This window comes from Manis pentadactyla, chromosome 11 (genome assembly GCF_030020395.1).
Source record: "Manis pentadactyla isolate mManPen7 chromosome 11, mManPen7.hap1, whole genome shotgun sequence".
Taxonomy (NCBI): Eukaryota; Metazoa; Chordata; class Mammalia; order Pholidota; family Manidae; genus Manis; species Manis pentadactyla.
The window spans coordinates 60,369,702-60,386,857 of record NC_080029.1 but is presented as its reverse complement, the minus strand read 5'-3'; the positions used below and the strand labels follow the sequence as shown (position 1 = coordinate 60,386,857).

At 32.2% G+C, this 17,156-nt stretch overlaps 1 protein-coding gene across 11 annotated transcripts in view; it reads left to right on the top strand.

Moving 5' to 3' along the window:
• The window catches only part of MIA2 (MIA SH3 domain ER export factor 2), a 99,710-nt gene that overhangs the window by 47,752 nt on the left and 34,802 nt on the right, over positions 1-17,156 (top strand). For 6 of the 11 annotated variants that reach the window (XM_036881230.2, XM_036881228.2, XM_036881224.2 and 3 more), the window contains 9 exons: positions 2,907-2,978; positions 5,122-5,232; positions 5,885-5,956; positions 6,483-6,587; positions 9,222-9,344; positions 10,888-11,008; positions 12,239-12,285; positions 13,030-13,120; positions 15,569-15,707. In XM_036881230.2, the coding sequence (XP_036737125.2) occupies positions 2,907-2,978; positions 5,122-5,232; positions 5,885-5,956; positions 6,483-6,587; positions 9,222-9,344; positions 10,888-11,008; positions 12,239-12,285; positions 13,030-13,120; positions 15,569-15,707 (881 nt within the window). The remainder of the gene's footprint in view (positions 1-2,906; positions 2,979-5,121; positions 5,233-5,884; positions 5,957-6,482; positions 6,588-9,221; positions 9,345-10,887; positions 11,009-12,238; positions 12,286-13,029; positions 13,121-15,568; positions 15,708-17,156) is intronic. The other 5 variants (XM_036881231.2, XM_036881225.2, XM_036881238.2 and 2 more) reach the window with 2 other exon arrangements.

Sequence of the window (17,156 nt, the reverse complement as noted above, 5' to 3'; positions counted from 1 at the left end):
TGCCCCCTTTCATCCAAGTGTGATTACACTGTATTTTGATTTTATGTTAATAGTCAATGTTCATTTGGATTTATCCACACACATTTATTATTTCATTGCTTTTTGTTTTTCTCTTCATTTCTAGCTTTCATCTGGGATGATTTTCCTTCCTCTAAAGGAAAACATTGGTCTTTCCTTTGTGAAGTACACTGTTGATAAATTATCTCAGTTTTTGTTTGGCTGATAATATGTTTATTTCTTCATTTTATATAATGCTGTTTATAGAATTCTAAGTTAGCAGTTATTTTCTTTAAACACTTTTTTGAGTATCTCATTCTGTTGCTTTTTTCCTATCATGTTGTTTATGGGTTAAAGTCAGCTCTAAGTTCTATTAAATTTTGATATTAATCAATGGTATTACATCTTTGTATCTTTTTTTCTTTTCCAGTTTTTAAAATTTCAATTAAAAAATTTCCAATTTCTACAATTTTGTATGGTAAGGTGGATATTCTTAAATGTGCAATTCAGAAGATTTCAGCAGACATACTCATCCATGTATTTACCACCCCCATCAAGATACAGATCATTTCTGTCACCCTTAAATTTCCCTTGTGTTCATTTTCAGTCAGTCCCCTATCTCTTCCAAGCAACTACTGCTATTTCTATCACTATAAATTAGTTTTTTTGTCTGCTTGGAGTTTGTATAAATGAAATCTTACTTTGTGTCTGGCTTTTTTCAGTTAGCATTAAATATTTGAGACTTAGTATGTTGTTTCATATATCAGTATTAGTTTTCTTTATGCTAAATAAATTTGCATTGTATCAGTATACCATGATTTGTTTATCCTTTTGCCTCTCAGTATGGTTATTTCAGCTTTTGGCTGCTATGAATAATATCGCTGTGATCATTCTCCTGGATTTTTTTTTGTGTGTGGGCATGTGTTTTCATTTTTCTTAAGCACATTCTTAATAGTGGAATTGATGGGTCATAAGGCAACTTCTTATAAAGCTTAACTTTATCAGTCTTGGGGTTCGTGATGATTCTAGAATGATTTTTGGAGCACTGTTGATCATTACTTTTTCAAATATTGGTTTTGCATATTTTTTCTTCTCTCTTCCTGAGACTCTAAATAGTTGTATGTTGACTTTTTACTCTATCCCATATATCTCTTTCGTTCTTTTCTGAATTTTTCATCTTTTTGCTCACACTTCAGTCTGGATGTTTTCTTCTGATCTGGCTTCCATCTTCTAACTGTTGTCATCTATGTCTTACTATCTTGTAAACCTCTGTGAAGACCTTAATTTCATTTACTGCCTTTTTTCAGTTCTATAGTTTCAGTGTGGATATTTTTATAGTTCTTTTTTCTGATTCAGTATTGTCTTTTAGTTCCTTTTACATATTAAACTTACTTAATGTCTGACTGAGAATTCGATTATCTGCATCCTCTGAGAGTCTGTTTCTCTTGCTCATTTTTCTTCTTGGTTCTCAGTCAAATATTATCTTTTTGAATGCCAGGTTATTTTGTGTTGAGTGTCAGTGGTAGTATAACAAAAATTGTAGAGGTAACTTGGAGTTGTGGGTGGTGATATCTTTCTCCAGTATTTACTTTGGCTTCTCATAGGCAGCTAGACTAGGGACATTAGGATTCCTAGATGACTTTAATCACAAATTGAGATGTGTGGAAGCTTGGTGTCAGCTCAAAGGATTAGTTTTTTGGTTTAGACTTTATTAAAGGGTAGCCATTTTGGGTTGGTATCTGTTGACCTGTTGCTCCTGTAACAAATTACTGCTAAAAACTTAGTGGCATAAAAAAACACAGATTTATTCTCTTATAGTTCTAGAGGTCTGAAGTCTAAAACTTGTCTTACAGGGCTAAAATTAAGGTATCAGCAGGTCATTTTCTTTTGGAGGCTTCAGGAAAGAATCTGTTCCTTGCTTCTTTCATTTTCTAGAGGATATGCATATTCCTTGGCCCATAGCTGCAACACTCCAATCTCTGCTTCCATCTTCACATGGTCTTCTCTCTTAACTTTGATCCTCCTGCTACCCTCTTATAATGATGTTTGGGGTTATATTGGGCCTATGAAGATAATCCTGTATATTCTCCCCATACCAAGGTCCTTAACTTAATCACATTTGGAAATTCTGGGTAATAGGGCAGAATTTGGGGAGGTCATTCATTATTCATCCTAGCACAGGGTCCCATCGTAAAATCTGAGCTAACTGGCTCATCCTGCTCAGCAGGTTCTGAAACCCAAGTTTTGCCCTCTCAGCTCCCAATTCTACTGTTTCTTAGCCTATCAACCTCTACTTTTATGGGGGAAAGGAAATTTCAAATGCTGGACTGCCTTTTTGAGGATTCCTTCTGTCACAGATTCTCACTGTTTTGATAGCTCTCTGAGGCCTTCAGACATATCCTGTTTTTTTAGTATTTTTGCCCAGCTCTGCTTGTTCTTAGTGAGAAGGTTGATCCCAAACAACCTAGTCTTCCATTTAATTACTTTTTTGAGCATTGAAGTCAGTGCATTCTGCCACATCTTAAGCATTGTATGTTTCATTGTCCTTATTTTACATTTTTAAAGATTTCGTATTCCCTACTCGCTTTATTTGTTGCATTACTTGAGTTAGAAGTGAAAATTTCTGAAGGTCAGTTAGTATAAATTTCTCTTTAATGCATAGGCAGACTTTGGACAGCTTTCTTAGTCTTCAGAGAGAAGTTTTGCCATTTTTCGCAAGCTAGTGGGTTGTGATCTGTTAGCTGCCCTTTGTTTGTTATAGTGATCATATTTGAAGAACTTAAAGCTAAATATACAAGTAAATTGAACATACATGTGAAAAGTGGATTCTCTCAGCTTCTTAGACACTTATCCAGATAAATTTTGAAGTAAAATTTGTAGTTTTTACTTAAAGTGTTGTTTTCTTTCAGTATGAAGGCTTAGAGTCATCGTTAAAGGATGCTGGCTTTGAGAAGGAGTCATCAGAAGCACAAAGTTTGGAGGTAAAAACAAATAATAGGATCATAAAAGCTGAGGGGAAGATTTTTAGTGAACAGCATAAACTTTAATGTATCTTCTCAAAACTATTTCAAAGGACATGTGAAAAAGCATGTCTGATGTTAAAACTTAAAAAGCTAAATATGGGAAATAGAACATTAGCAGGTAGCATAACATGTAACAATTTGAATTCTTGTAGCAAACTTTCTTTGAGTGAGGCATACTCAGTTCATTGCAATCTAGGGCTCTATGGAAGCTCTTTCCTCTTCATTCCTTGGAAATATATTAAGATAGCCGTTCCTTTTTTGACCAGGTTTTGCTACAGAAAGGAAAAATAGCATTCATTTAAATAAATTTAGGAATAATTGGTAACAATAAACTATGCAAATTGTGGCTGTACTTGCCGTTAACTTCATCCCTAGTATATTTAGGAGCTGACTACAGTTAGATCAAACATTTATGTTATAAGCAGTGGTGTGCTGGTAAATGTTTAACAACTGGCTCTCTGAAAAGCAGAAGCCCTTTTTAGTATTTGTTTAATTCTGCTGGGTACTCCTACCATGATCAGTTTCAAGGTACCAACATGATGTCATTGAATGTTTAGTTTGAAAGATATATATGTAGTTGGTTCTTCTCAGCCAGGTATCATTTGGCTAATAGTAAGGAAGGAAGGCATGATAATTTGTCATTTAGCTGAACTATGCCAGATTAGGGTAAATAATAAGTGCCTTACTACTGTTCAGAGTTGGAAGTGTTGTAAAAAGCATACTACTAATAAAGTAGTGAACAACAGACTTTGTACCTTTGGTGGCATACGTGTTCTGTCAGTCCAGCTTGGCAGCTCTCACTCAGTGATGTTTGTAATCATCAGAAAGTCTATGTATCATGATTCAGAATTTCTTAGTAGAGTCCAAAGGAAGTTATAAATTGAATTCCATATGAAATAAATTTCTTAATCTTTTCTTTCTTCATTTGTAAGTTATTAATATCCTCAGAAACTTCCTGAAATTATTTTTTTATTTGTTGACTGTTTTAATTCCCATTCTAGGAGTAATTTATTGGTATGATTAAAAACGAAAGAATTAAAAAAAGACAGAAAGGATTTTAGAAGGCATTTATTTAGCACACCAACAGAAGAGCAAAGACGAGAGCAAAAGCATATACCCAAGCTTGGTAGTGTTGTTGGTAAAATAAAACACACCGATTTATTCTCAAGGTATTGAATTTACATAATGAAGAGTAAAATTAGCTGAATTTTTGCTTTAAATGAACATTTTGGAAAGTTTTCTATAAGTTTAGCAATTTTTAAAAAAGTGTTTTCAATATTTGTAAACGTAGTTGAATATAACCTATAATACAAAATATTTGATGGTTGAATCTATAGATAAAATTAAAATAGAGTAATTTTGATTCAAGTCAGAGAATTCTTATCAAATAGTCAAATTAGGGGAAATACATATAAGTAGGTTTTTATCTACTATACTATGTGGTATGTACTTCTGCTTTTATTTTGGCTGGCATTAAATTCTTTGAATCTCGGTTTATTTTTTTTTAACAAGTTTGTCGAAGAATCACAAATATCAGAGGTATGTTTATTACAGCATTTAAAATCCAATTAGAATACTCTAATAATGAATCATTTACAATTAAAGCGATCATGATCACAGAAAATATATAATTTAATGTAGAGTATTACTATGAAGCAGGCTTGATTGTTTTTGAGTTTATTTTTAAATTTTATTAAGTCTAATTATATTAAATTGGATTTATTTCTCATTTTTCTCTTCATAATGCTTTAAAGCAGAGGTTGGCAAACTAGACTGTGGGCTCTCTGTTTTTGTAAATAAGACAATTGGAACACAGCCATGATTGTTCATTTAGTATTATCTTTGCTTTCTCACTATATAGTTATAGTTGAGTAGTTGGGACAGAGACTGCATGGCCTGCAAGCCTGAAATATTTACCCTCTGGTTCTTTATAGAAAACGTTTGCTAACTCCTGTTAGAATTGCTGTTACTTAAATGTCATAAGAATAAACAAATATATAAACTTATTTAACTTTTAGTATATATGATTGATTATAGTAATCTGATTAACTCTAATAAAAAATTCCTATGTCTATCTTATAAAATTGCTTTCCTCTTTTAGGCAGTCTATGAAAAGCTAAACGGGTCCAAATCTGAACTTGAGGATGAAATATTTTTTCTAGAAAAAGAGTTAGAAGAAGAGAAATCTAAACATTCCGAACAGGATGAATTGGTAAGGCTTTTGTATTTGTGGAGACTGCAGGAAAAAGAAAGTTATTGAATCCTAAAAATTTAAGATGATACCAGTTACAGTAATTCATGCACTGTAAAAAGTCCAAAAACTATGTAAGTTTTAAAGTGGAGAGTAAAATTTTGCAGATCCTCCAGCTCTTTTCATTTACTAGAAGTTGCTATTACCATGTTAAGTTTCTTGCATATTCTTATAGAAATTTCTGTATGCACTATGAAATTCCATATGGAATTATGGAAATCACATAATTTAAGTTGAATAATCACATGTGTAGTGGATCTTTTTTATTACTCAAAAAGTATATTAAGGACATTTTAGTTTTCCTTTATTTGTCATTCTATTTTAATATCTCTTTTAAGGAAGATCTTGATGTGTGTGAGATTATTCAGTAAGATATATTAGTGGATTATCTTGAGACTTTGTAACTTAAATGTCATGAAATATTAAAGATGAGATGAAATACTATTGTTAGGTAACTTCCATATAAAATCCCTTTAAGCATGTGGCTGGGAAGATTTCTTAATTTAAGCTCTCATTTTTTGAGCAAAAGTGTTTTGTTAAGAATTTATCTAATATATATAGCATCTGGAAGATTTAGTAAATATTTGTTTATTGACTGATACTGTCTTTCTAGATGGTGGATATTTCAAAAAGGATACAGTCCTTGGAAGATGAATCAAAATCCCTGAAATCACAAGTAGCTGAAGTAAGTTGAATTAACCTAATAGGTATGTTGCTTTTGAAAATTGTTTTTACTATTTAACGATTAAAGAATAAGATATATTAGAATTTGAGTTATAGGGGTCTTAGATGTGTAGTTTTTCTCTACAGGGTACCTCAGGAAAGTTAAGTTTTTCATGGGACAAGTATTTGAGCTATTGCTATATATTGGTCACTGTTGAAGGTGCTGGGCACTTGACATTAGTAGACAAATTAGAAACACTCTCAGGGAGTTTAATTCTGATAAGAGAGATAATAAGTTAACAAAATTTGCTACATATTAAGAGGTATACAAGAAGTTAAGACATTTGTCCAAGGTCACATGGTAAGTTAGTGGCAGAACCATGACTAGATCCTGATTCTAGGCCAGCCTTTTTTCTGCTATACCATGCTACCTCTTCTGTTAATATCTGTATGCTTTTTACTTTAATCCCATGTTGTAGGCATTAAGTGCAAATAAGACCTACTGTATATAATTAATTCTTATAAATTTGATAATGTATTTTACATAGGCCAAAACAACTTTCAAAATTTTTCAAATGAGTGAAGAACGACTTAAGATAGCTATTAAAGATGCTTTGAGTGAAAATTCGCAACTTCAGGAAAGCCAGAAACAGGTTGGTACTATATGGGGATTCTTCAGCTTGTGAATATATAATTATAAATGTTCTGGACATACTCATGACTGACCAGTGGGCAAGTGTAGGTTTTTCCTGAAGAACACTAAAGCAGAACAGTCTCCTAAATATCCTTCGGTGTCTCTTCTGTACAGGATACAATAGTATATACTCCTAGTACCCTCTTCCCCCAAGAGTGAAGTTGCTTTCAGGGCATTTAGCATTTTGATAATCACTAAGCAAATAGCATTTGGCACTAACTTCTCAAGGCCAGACTGAAGGAGGGCAGAGAATAGCCACTAGAGTTATTGAAGCTATGGGTCTGGGGCCTTAAAAATAAAAGCAGTTCTGGTGGTAGGTAGATCAAGTGAAAATTTATCTTTCAGTCTCTTCCTCCCTTACGTGTATGTGTGTCCTCCCCCATGTGTATGTGTGTAGACACTCCCACATACCCAGATTTACTTACTCTCCCACTCTTCTCCCAATACAGTTATAGTGTTTCAGTGGGAATATTTTTAAGTGATTATGTTATTTACAATTTTCTAAATATTACAGCAGAGCTACATTGTATGTGTTGTGATTACATATTCTGCTTTACCCAACATTTTATTTGCCCTTCAGCTAATAATTGTCATTTCCTATTTACCTATCTTTAATTCATCTGTATATGTTCTTCTAGAGAGATGTTAATATTTATGCATTCAAATGCTTTGGTTAATCTACTGATTTCATTTTTTTCTTGAAGCAATCCTTCCTGGGGCCTTCTATCCTCCTATGTCCGTTAATGCTTCTGTTGCTCTGAGATTTCATTTCACTCCCATCCTCCTGCTTGTCTTTCTCTCGTCTTGGATATTCTATTCCTGTATCTAAGACTTGCTTTTCTGTGCTTAATTCTCTTGATTAGCTTCCTGACAGAGAGGTGTGAAGTTAACTTTAAAAAACTGCATGCCTGAGAATGTCTTCTTCTGTCATTGTTACTGGCATTTTGTTTGGATATCTTCTGGGTTGAACATTTTTTTCTTGAAGTTTTGATACCGATCCATTGTATTCACTTGGCAGTATTGCTTTTGAGAAGTCAAATACTATTTAGATTACTGAACCTTTTTGTTATCTGCTCTTTGCCTCCCTGTAAGCTTTAAATATCATTCATTATTTCTAATTCTCTGAAATTTTTTGATGATGTGCCATAGTGTGAGTCTTACTTCATACATTAGTTAAACACTCTCAGTCTGGGAACTCTCTTAATTCAGTTCTGGGAAATTTATGTGAATTACTTCATACTTTTTAGGGATATTTCTCATGATATGGTAATTATTTGAAGATGTCTTCCTTGGTTTTTTTGTCTCTATGAATCATTCATTTATCTGATATTTTTGTTTTGCTTCTTTTTTTGTTTCATGGTTTTATCTTCTTGATGAGGATATATAATTTTTTTCTTTGTTGAAGTGTTTTTCAGTTCTCTGAGTTACCTTATTTCCTTTGAGTTCCTTTATTTTTTGTTTTGGTCTATGTCTTTTATCTAAGAGTGTCTTTTCTCAGATATTTGGTGATTCATAGCTGTATGCTCATTTAATAATGAAGCTCTCCACATGTAACTGGGAGCTCTGTGTTTGTTACTTGTGGCTCTTTTATAGAGTAATTTGATAGGGTGTTTCGCTGAAGGGTCCCCATATACATTTCTTTAGTAACTCACTAGAGATCACCTGATCACTAAAAATACATTTTTTCTCCTATCATTTATTTTTAATTTGTCATGTCATCTTATTCTATTATATATATACATAGAAAAGGATTAGCTTTCCGTGTACTAGGAAATATGCTAATATAGTTTTGCAGAGAAATCCAATAATTACTGTTTGAGAGAATAGAGTTCTAAAAACTTTTAATAAATTTGGGCTTTCTTTCATAAATATATGGGCCATTTCTTTTGTGAATTGTTTACTTATTTTTTTTGCCTATTTTTCTTATTGACTTCTAAGAGCTCTTTTGCATATTAAAGTTACCAGCACTTTGCTACATATAAGAATGACTTTTTTGTCGCTTGTTTGGTTTTAGATTTTATTTCTGTTATTTTTTGATTTATGAAGCTTTTAAGCATTATGTTAAGTCTGCCTTTTTTAATCTTTATCTTTTGAGTCATGTTCAGTGTGTATGTATATGTATTCTTTCCTCTTCAATAAAGTATATACAATAAAAGATTGTTTATGCAGAATTTGATGTGTTCCAAATTAACAGTATTTCTGAGGGTTAGTTATTTTAACTACAGAACAACACATGATTAAAAAATAACATTTTATTGCAAGTAAGGTATAACATGTTATATGGGATATAAAAAATGGTAAGAAATGACCAAATCTAACTCATATATATGTCTCAGAAAGCCTTTCATTTGATAAATTAGTTATGTAAATCAGTTGAACAATGTTATTTTATGTTACTCCTCTTTTGGAAGCTCTTTGAAAACAGGAGTACCCTGTCTTCTTCCATCCTATCTTTCCTCCCATGCCCCCTTCTGAGCAATACATTGTTTTGTGTATCTGTAAATGATACACCTAAATGTATAAATAAATGTATCTATACATAAGTATGATTAATTTGCTTGCTTTTCCTTTTTTTGTGGGGTTTTAATTTTAGCTTTTACAAGAAGCTGAAGAACTGAAAGAACAAGTGAATGAACTAAATAAACAGAAAATAACATTTGAAGACTCCAAAACATATGTGGAACAAGTTCTGTATGATAAAGAGAATCAGATCATGGTATGGTTCTGCTGGTTTTAGAGCTGAGTCAGCTAGAATTTTATACTAATTCTGAAATTTGAAAAGTTTTGTTTTTAGCAGTTTTATTTTGATAATTTATTTGGCCAAATTTGAGGATGTCTGCTATTTTGGCATACAGTTTAATTTGTACCAGTATTATAATCCTTGCTACCAAGAGCTCCTTGAAGACTTGTAGTTTTGTAGTATATATATCAACATTCTGTGTGTCCTTTTTTTCTTCTCTGTCTTTTAGCGTAGGTATTTAATGAAGAAAGAGAAATGATGGATTTTACCTTTGTCTTTGGACTGCCATCTGTTTCTGATGATAAGAAGAGGTTGGAAAGAGTTTTAGAAATTGGACAGATGAACTTACATGTATTGGCTGAATATCTTTAATACCTAAATTAGCAGTTGTATATAACTCACAGAGATGAATACTTTTTAAAAACTAAATCTAACGGAAACTTGACTCTAAGAGGAATGAAATAATTGATATTACTGTTAGGATTTGTTAACTTTTTCCTACTCCCTGTCTCCCCTTTTAGCCCTTTTTCTGCCTACTTTTAAAATATTTTATGCAAACAGATACTCAAGTGTGAGTATCGAGTTGTAAGATATAAAATTAACGTTCTGTAATCTACACAGTGAAGTGGATGTTATCTTGAAAGCTCTACATTTATGTTCTTTACGTTGCTATTAAGAATGTTTTAAAGATTCCAGCTTTAGGAGTTGTGTTCATAATTTGACATACTATTTTATTTTTTTCCCTAAACTTACTGTGCTAGAGGATTTGGGATTCTTAAATAGAACAAAAATGAGAGATTAATCTCAAACTCTAGTCAGAGCTGTAAGCCATGTTATTTGTACCTAGAATTCACAAGAGGAAGGAGATGAAAGGGTGAAAATTGCAGAGCAGAATGGGTTACTAGGTGGGTCCTTCCATAGAAATATACAGCACAGTGATTCTCTTACCTATAAGTGCTAGATAATCATACTTTGTTCAGGAAAATTCAAGAAGTACTGTTGAATCGGAAAACTTGTAATATTCCTATTCAGATTTCTTTAACAATTTTTTTCTTTATTTCAGTTGAACTCCTCAGCTGGATGTAGACTTGAATAAATTGAATCTGTGAAGTCTGTGATCTTTCCATAGATTATATACCTCACTTGCTGATTTGTTTGACTTCACGAGATTTACTGTCATGTTAATGGCCATTCTTATTTGTGACGTGAGAAATGTCATACAAATGTTTTGCCATAAGGAAAACGTCTTGTTACTTTATAGTCATGTGACATATGTGACAAAAATGGGCCATTATCAAATATTGTATTTGATTTCTAAATAACCACTTTTGGTTTTTAACTTGCAGAGTTTAATAGAGTTTTTCAGAGTATTTATACATCCTAATACTAGGTGAAACATAACACCTCATGTTGTTATGTATGTGGATTGATTTTTAAACAGCTATACATTCAGAAGTTGTAAAGACGTTAGCATAAGGCATTGTCTTCTCTTTTTTTTCCCCCTTTGCTAAATATCAAGTCTCTGACTGAACGCTTGCTAAAGATGAAAGATTGGGCTGCTATGCTTGGAGAAGACATAACAGATGGTGATAAGTTGGAATTGGAAACGAAGAGTGAATCAGAACATGGTGTGCACTTAGGTATTAAGTCATGACATCCTCTTTTGCTAAAAATGATGAACTAGCTCTTATATTTCCTTTAGTTCATGTACACACTTATACACTTCTACTTTGATACATCTTGTCCATCTGTCTCTAATATTCTGTCCCTCTCTCACAATCCCTTATAGTTAAGCTTCAGCTAAATACCACCTTTTTAGTAAATCTTCCTTCAACTCCTCAGGTAGACTTATAGCCTCCTTCCTGTCTGTTCTTTTTCTGTAATGTACATGTCTTCATTATAGCAATATTCATACTGCATCCTAATTATTTCAGTGCCTGTTTTTCCCTGTACTGTAAGCTCTCACATGGATTAGTATGTAGTTTGAAAAATGAGTGTTTTATAGAAGAATACCTTAGAATGCTTTATTTTTGCTTTAGTCAGTTGGTCTGGATGGTTAAAGTACTTCAGTCTTAGCCATCCCAAGTTGTTATTGCGATTGCTGGTTGCAGTCTGGAAACTCAGGCATGAGATCAGTTCACTATAGCTACTCACTGTATTCTCAAACTAATCATATTCCTTTAAATTAAAAAAATTTTTTGACATAATTGTAGACTCACAGGAAGTTGCAAAAAGAGTATAGAGAGGTTTTGTGTGTCTTTCACCTACTTTCTCCCAATGGTAGTTCTTCTGACTTCAGTGTCCTTTCTCTTTTCTCTCCCTCCACCCCTTGCATAATTAACAAATTCATTAAGAAGGAGAAGGTATGATTTGTAAAATTTTTTGTTTGATGATACATTAATGCAGTGGAAGAAAATTATATTCTCAAAGTAAATGCATACATTTCTGTTTATACTTTTTCACTTTTTTATCATGTAAGAATAATTTTTTCCAATGAGAAAACTCATGCTTGTTTAAAGTCATTGATTTGCAGTCTAATTCCACTTATTTACTATGTTGAGGGATTCCAAGAACAGTTGAGACTATGACTGTATTTAGGTGAATACAAAAGCTTTGTTTTAACTCTGTTCTTTGAGTTAGTGGTAAGGAACCTTTTAAAATGACATTATGGTATTTCCAGTGCTTTTATTATTTAGTCTCTTGGGAGCACATCCAAGCCATTATGTAAAATTCCTTACTGTACCAAGAAGAGGGGTAATAAGGCTCTCGTTAGATTAACTAATAAAATCATTTTGATGTCTATTGTGGCATTGTACTGTTTTTTCCAATTTATTGTCATTTATTTATTTATTTATTTATTTTTACTATAGATAATCAGCCGAAAGGAGCTTTGAAGAAACTGATTCATGCTGCTAAGGTTTGCATTACTACATATGAAGAATATAGAGGAAGAAATAGAACTTGAATTAAACCCTTAATGTTCTTAGTAACTATTTTAGAAGTCTACTTTATAGTCATCATACAAGTGATCAGAATTTTCATCATTTTCTTTTGTCTTTTTAAATAACTTCAGAAATTCGTATTGTTAATTTTTAGAGTTTATCATAAAAAATTTCAAGGTCTGCACTCATTCCTTTGAATGAATGTACATTAAAAAATGTTCACTGTATTTTCTTTCGTACTACCCTCTTAGAGCATTCTTTTTCTTGGTCTTAGTATTTTCCTATTCTTATTGCCCCAGATCTTATTTTGAGAAGTAAATACTAGGTTTATTTTCTCCTGGTTTATCCTTTTCCTCTTCAATCCTAGTAGTTACAGTATACTTATCTTTACCAATCTATCTGAAGTCTTGGTAGTATAGTTTGAAGGTGGCTGTAATAAGAATTTGTGTGTTGAAAGTAAATAGAATGAAAACAGTCACTGTTTTTAAGCATTTGTCACAGATCTTCTGTGTCTGAAATTTATAACTATGGATGATTTGATAACTTTCTGAGATGGAAGCTGCTTTGCTGGTTTATGTATGCTAGGCAGTAATTTCATCAAAGTGATAAAAGAGCTTCAAAAGATTGGGGTGGTACATCAATATTTTGTTTGTTTGCTTATTTTTTTTTTTGGTATAATTGATTAATGTTGCTTTTTTTCCTTCTCCCATTCTTTGAAGTTAAATGCTTCTTTAAAAACCCTGGAAGGAGAAAGAAACCAAATTTACACTCAGTTATCTGAAGTAGATAAAAAAAAGGAAGAGCTTACAGGTAGATAATCTACTGCTTCTAATGTTTTCTAAATAAATACATCTTACAGAGAATGGTATTAACTGAATCAATTATGAGAAGATACATTTTGTTTTTTACTTTTACTTTTGTTTTTTATTTGTGAAAATTAGTCTTGAGTTTTTTGTTGTTGATAAATAAAGCCTTATTGGTTTCCTCCATATTCATATGAAATTAAAATAATGAAATTATTTAAAAACATGTAAAGCCATACTTACCTTTGAATTTCAATATTGTATGTGTGGTATGGTTTTAGAATGTTAAAAGGTAGAAAATTGAAACTTAATTTTAAATAATCTTTGTTAATTGCAGAATTGATCTTCAGTAGTGGTACTATGTTTTATAGATCTTTCTTTTCACAGTATAATTTGCTCCTTGTCTAAATCAAACAACCCTAATATCAATATGCACAGTATATTACCACAGATAGGTATGATATTAGACCTGTGAAACTGAAGGTTTTTTTTCATTGAAAACATTTTTATTGATTTTGCCAATAGTAGTTTTTTAAAAAAGTAAACAGATTCTGTCAGTTGTGCATGAAACATTTTTATGTTGATAGAAGTAACATCTCATTAAAAAAAAATTCACCTTAACCATTTACATAAAAAAAGAATGGAAGGACATAGGCAAATGTCAACAGTGATTATCTTTGAATATGGGATTGTGGATAGATTTTTATTCTCTTTTTACTTATCTATTTTCAAAAATTTCTATAAGTGAACTGTATTTATATTGAAACCCTTTTTTGAAAAGGTTGAACCACTGAAGATATTTATAAAAATTTTCATAGCCCTTTTGTAGATGATGCTGTAGATTGTTTTTGGATTTTGAGAAACAATATTAACTTAAAAATGAAGTTTTGCTCTATATACTGCATAGTACTAAACTAAAAGCTATGGGAGATTCACAGAAGGAAAAGATAATGGAACCTGCTTTCAAGGAAGCTATATTTAGTATATTAACAGATTCTCAGTGAGGAACTGTGTGTATTAAGTACAGAACAGCAAGGAATTTGCTCACCAGTTACCCCATCCCTTTGTACAATTTTTTAACAAATCTTAATTATTTTTTAAAGCTAGTATTTGGAAACCCTATGTCTGCTTATACCCTTCTCCCAAATCTAATTTGCTTTTTTTAATGGATAATGAAAGATAAATTTCTATAAGTGATTTTCTATCCATAACAGGAAGGTTTTCTTTTAAACTGTTTTCCCTCTTCTCCTGTCTGTTTTGGTAGTCATTTACAGTGCTCTTTTAAGATACAGAGAATTTAAAACAAAATAGTTATAGTAGAAGTACGAAGATACAGTGATGGCTTAAGTGTCGCTTTATAGTTTCTTTTTTCCCAATAAGGATGATACAATTTTAAGGATAATATCTGACATTAATGTTTGTTAAATGATTGTTCTTGGCAATGGCTTAAAGCCTAGGTCAACATATTCTTTTCTGTTGTAAAAAAAAGTTCTGTGGATAGACAGATGTGCACAATTTCCTGTGCATTTAATCACTGAATGTATTTTCTTAAACTGTCCTTTTGGTGTGTAAATTTAATTAATAAATAGATAATTATATATACATTAAATAATTATATATAGTCACCAATATATTAATGCTCATTAGTATGATTTTGTGATTTTGAAATTGCCTCCTTTAGGCAGAGTACGTTTTGCTTTATATTAAGAATTGTTGTGTTGATTCATACACATTTGAGGAGATGGCACCTCACTCTTAGAGGAGTTCAGAGTTGAGATTATTATATTAGGAAAGAAATGGAGTTTTAAAAAAGCACTAATTATAAAGCATTCATAATTATTTAGAATTCATAACTATTTAGAATTGTTAATTTTTGTTTTTAATAGATGATTCTTCTAGGTAGTTTATCAGTTGAAACAAAGCCAAAGTTGGTATTTCTCCTGTCTTGATTTGTTTTAAGCTAGCATGACTTTGGAGCATCTATTATCAGAAGAAGCAAATTTCTGGCTTGACTTACATATCAAAATTTTGGCTTAAAAGGAGGCTTGGTAGAAGTTAAGTATTAGCAAGTAAACTTTTTACTCGATAAAAGCAGGCATTGTTCATCATGTGGAGGTTGTTTCACAGGGAATATTGAACTAAGATATTTGCCTTCAAAACTCTAACCCCCAAAACCTTGAGAATTTTAGTGGCTTTTGGCTCCTAGCCTGAAAATTAGATGCTAGCATTAGAATATTGGAGGTTTTGGGAACTCTTTAAATAATGAAAAGATTTATAACAATTTATGTGTCTCTTTAATTAAAATATTAAAAAACAGGTGAACAAAATATAGATTTTCTGTTGGAAAAAAATTTAGTTTATTAAGAAGTTACTATTTTTGATAATTTTTATCTTTAGGAAATGTTAATGTGTAACTCAAGATATTCCTTTAACTGTGATTTTGAATTTTCTGTAGAGTGTATTAAAAACCTTCAGACTGAACAAACATCTTTGCAATCAGAAAAAGCACAGTTTGAAAGTGAGAATCAAAAGCTTCAGCAGAAACTTAATGTAATGACTGAACTGTATCAAGAAAATGAAATGAAACTTCACAGGTAATAAAAATGATGCTGCTAAGTCCACTGAATGGCAAGTAAAATAGCTTAAAAATATTGCGCATTCAGCTTATGTCATGTTCAGAGTTCTCAATGTATGGTTTGGTTATATTTCATCAGTTTAAGAAAGTTATGCAATCTTGAAACTTTTTCTTCTGAATCTGACTACTTTTTTCCACCTGCTATAGTACTAATAGGATCCAAATCACCATCATGTAGTGCCTGGTTTATTGCAGTGGCCTCATTCGTAGCTTCTCTCTACCCTTAATTTCATGTACTGGTTTTCAGCAGCATGACTCTTCTAATACTTGATTATGGGTATTGTCACTCTAGCTTGGAGCCTCCTAGTGCCTTCACTTAGGATTTAAACCGGAGCTTTTATCTTGGCCTACAAGACCCTGTAAGATTTGGCCCCTGGCTACCTCCTTAATTTTAGCTTATTCATTTATTGTTCCCTCACTGCCCTTCACCCACACCGGCCTTCTTGATGATCTCTAGCATGCCATGCACATCTGTACCTCAGCGCCTTTTGCCCTTGCTTCTTCTGCCTGGAATGGTGTTTGAGCCAATCCTTCATTTCATCTGGGTGTAGGTCCCCATTTTGCCTCAAAGACTCCTTCCCTGGTACCCTAACCTAAATAATACTTGCCGTTCCATGTCCCCTTCATAGGTTTTATAGTCCTCAGATGATTGATTGTCTTTTCCCTCTCCCCTCACATTAAATGTACACTCTATTAGAGAATTACTTTATTCTTTTCTCTTCTATATTCCTAGTAAATAATATTCAGGCCCATGGTAGTTATTCAATAAATATTTGTTGACTATATGAATAACTGTTTAGTGCCTTAATATACTGGAGTGAAAGATTTGTGTGCGTGTGTATTCTGAAGCGTAAATGCACAGGTACACAGAATACTGTTGAGATACCTATTTGGAGGCTACAGATTTTCAGATACCACTATAGCACCTATTTTTTATCATAAGAAAAAAATGACATGTAACAGACTTTCAATTCCCTTTAAAAACTTAATGATAGTTATTACAGTTGATCCTCATTCAGAGAATCTTTATTGGTGAACTTACCTACTTGTGAAAATTTATTTGTAACCTCAAAATCATCACTCACAGAGCTTTACTGGTCATTCTTAGACAATTTGCGTATTACCAGTTGTGCTTGAACAAGGTGATGCTCTGCCTTGGTGTTTTCAGCATTCAGTCCTTAAACAAATGTTCTCACAGTATATTCAGTGCTATATTTTTATGCTTTTTGTTGATGAATTAGCTGTTTAAAATGGTCCACAAGTATAGTGCCGAAGGGTTGTCTAGTGTTCCTAAGTGCAGAAAGGCTGAGGTGTGCCTTAGAGGGAAAGAATGTGTGTCAGTTAAGATTTTGTTCAGGCATGAGTTATAATGCTGTTGGCTATGAGTTCATTGTTAATAAATCAACAA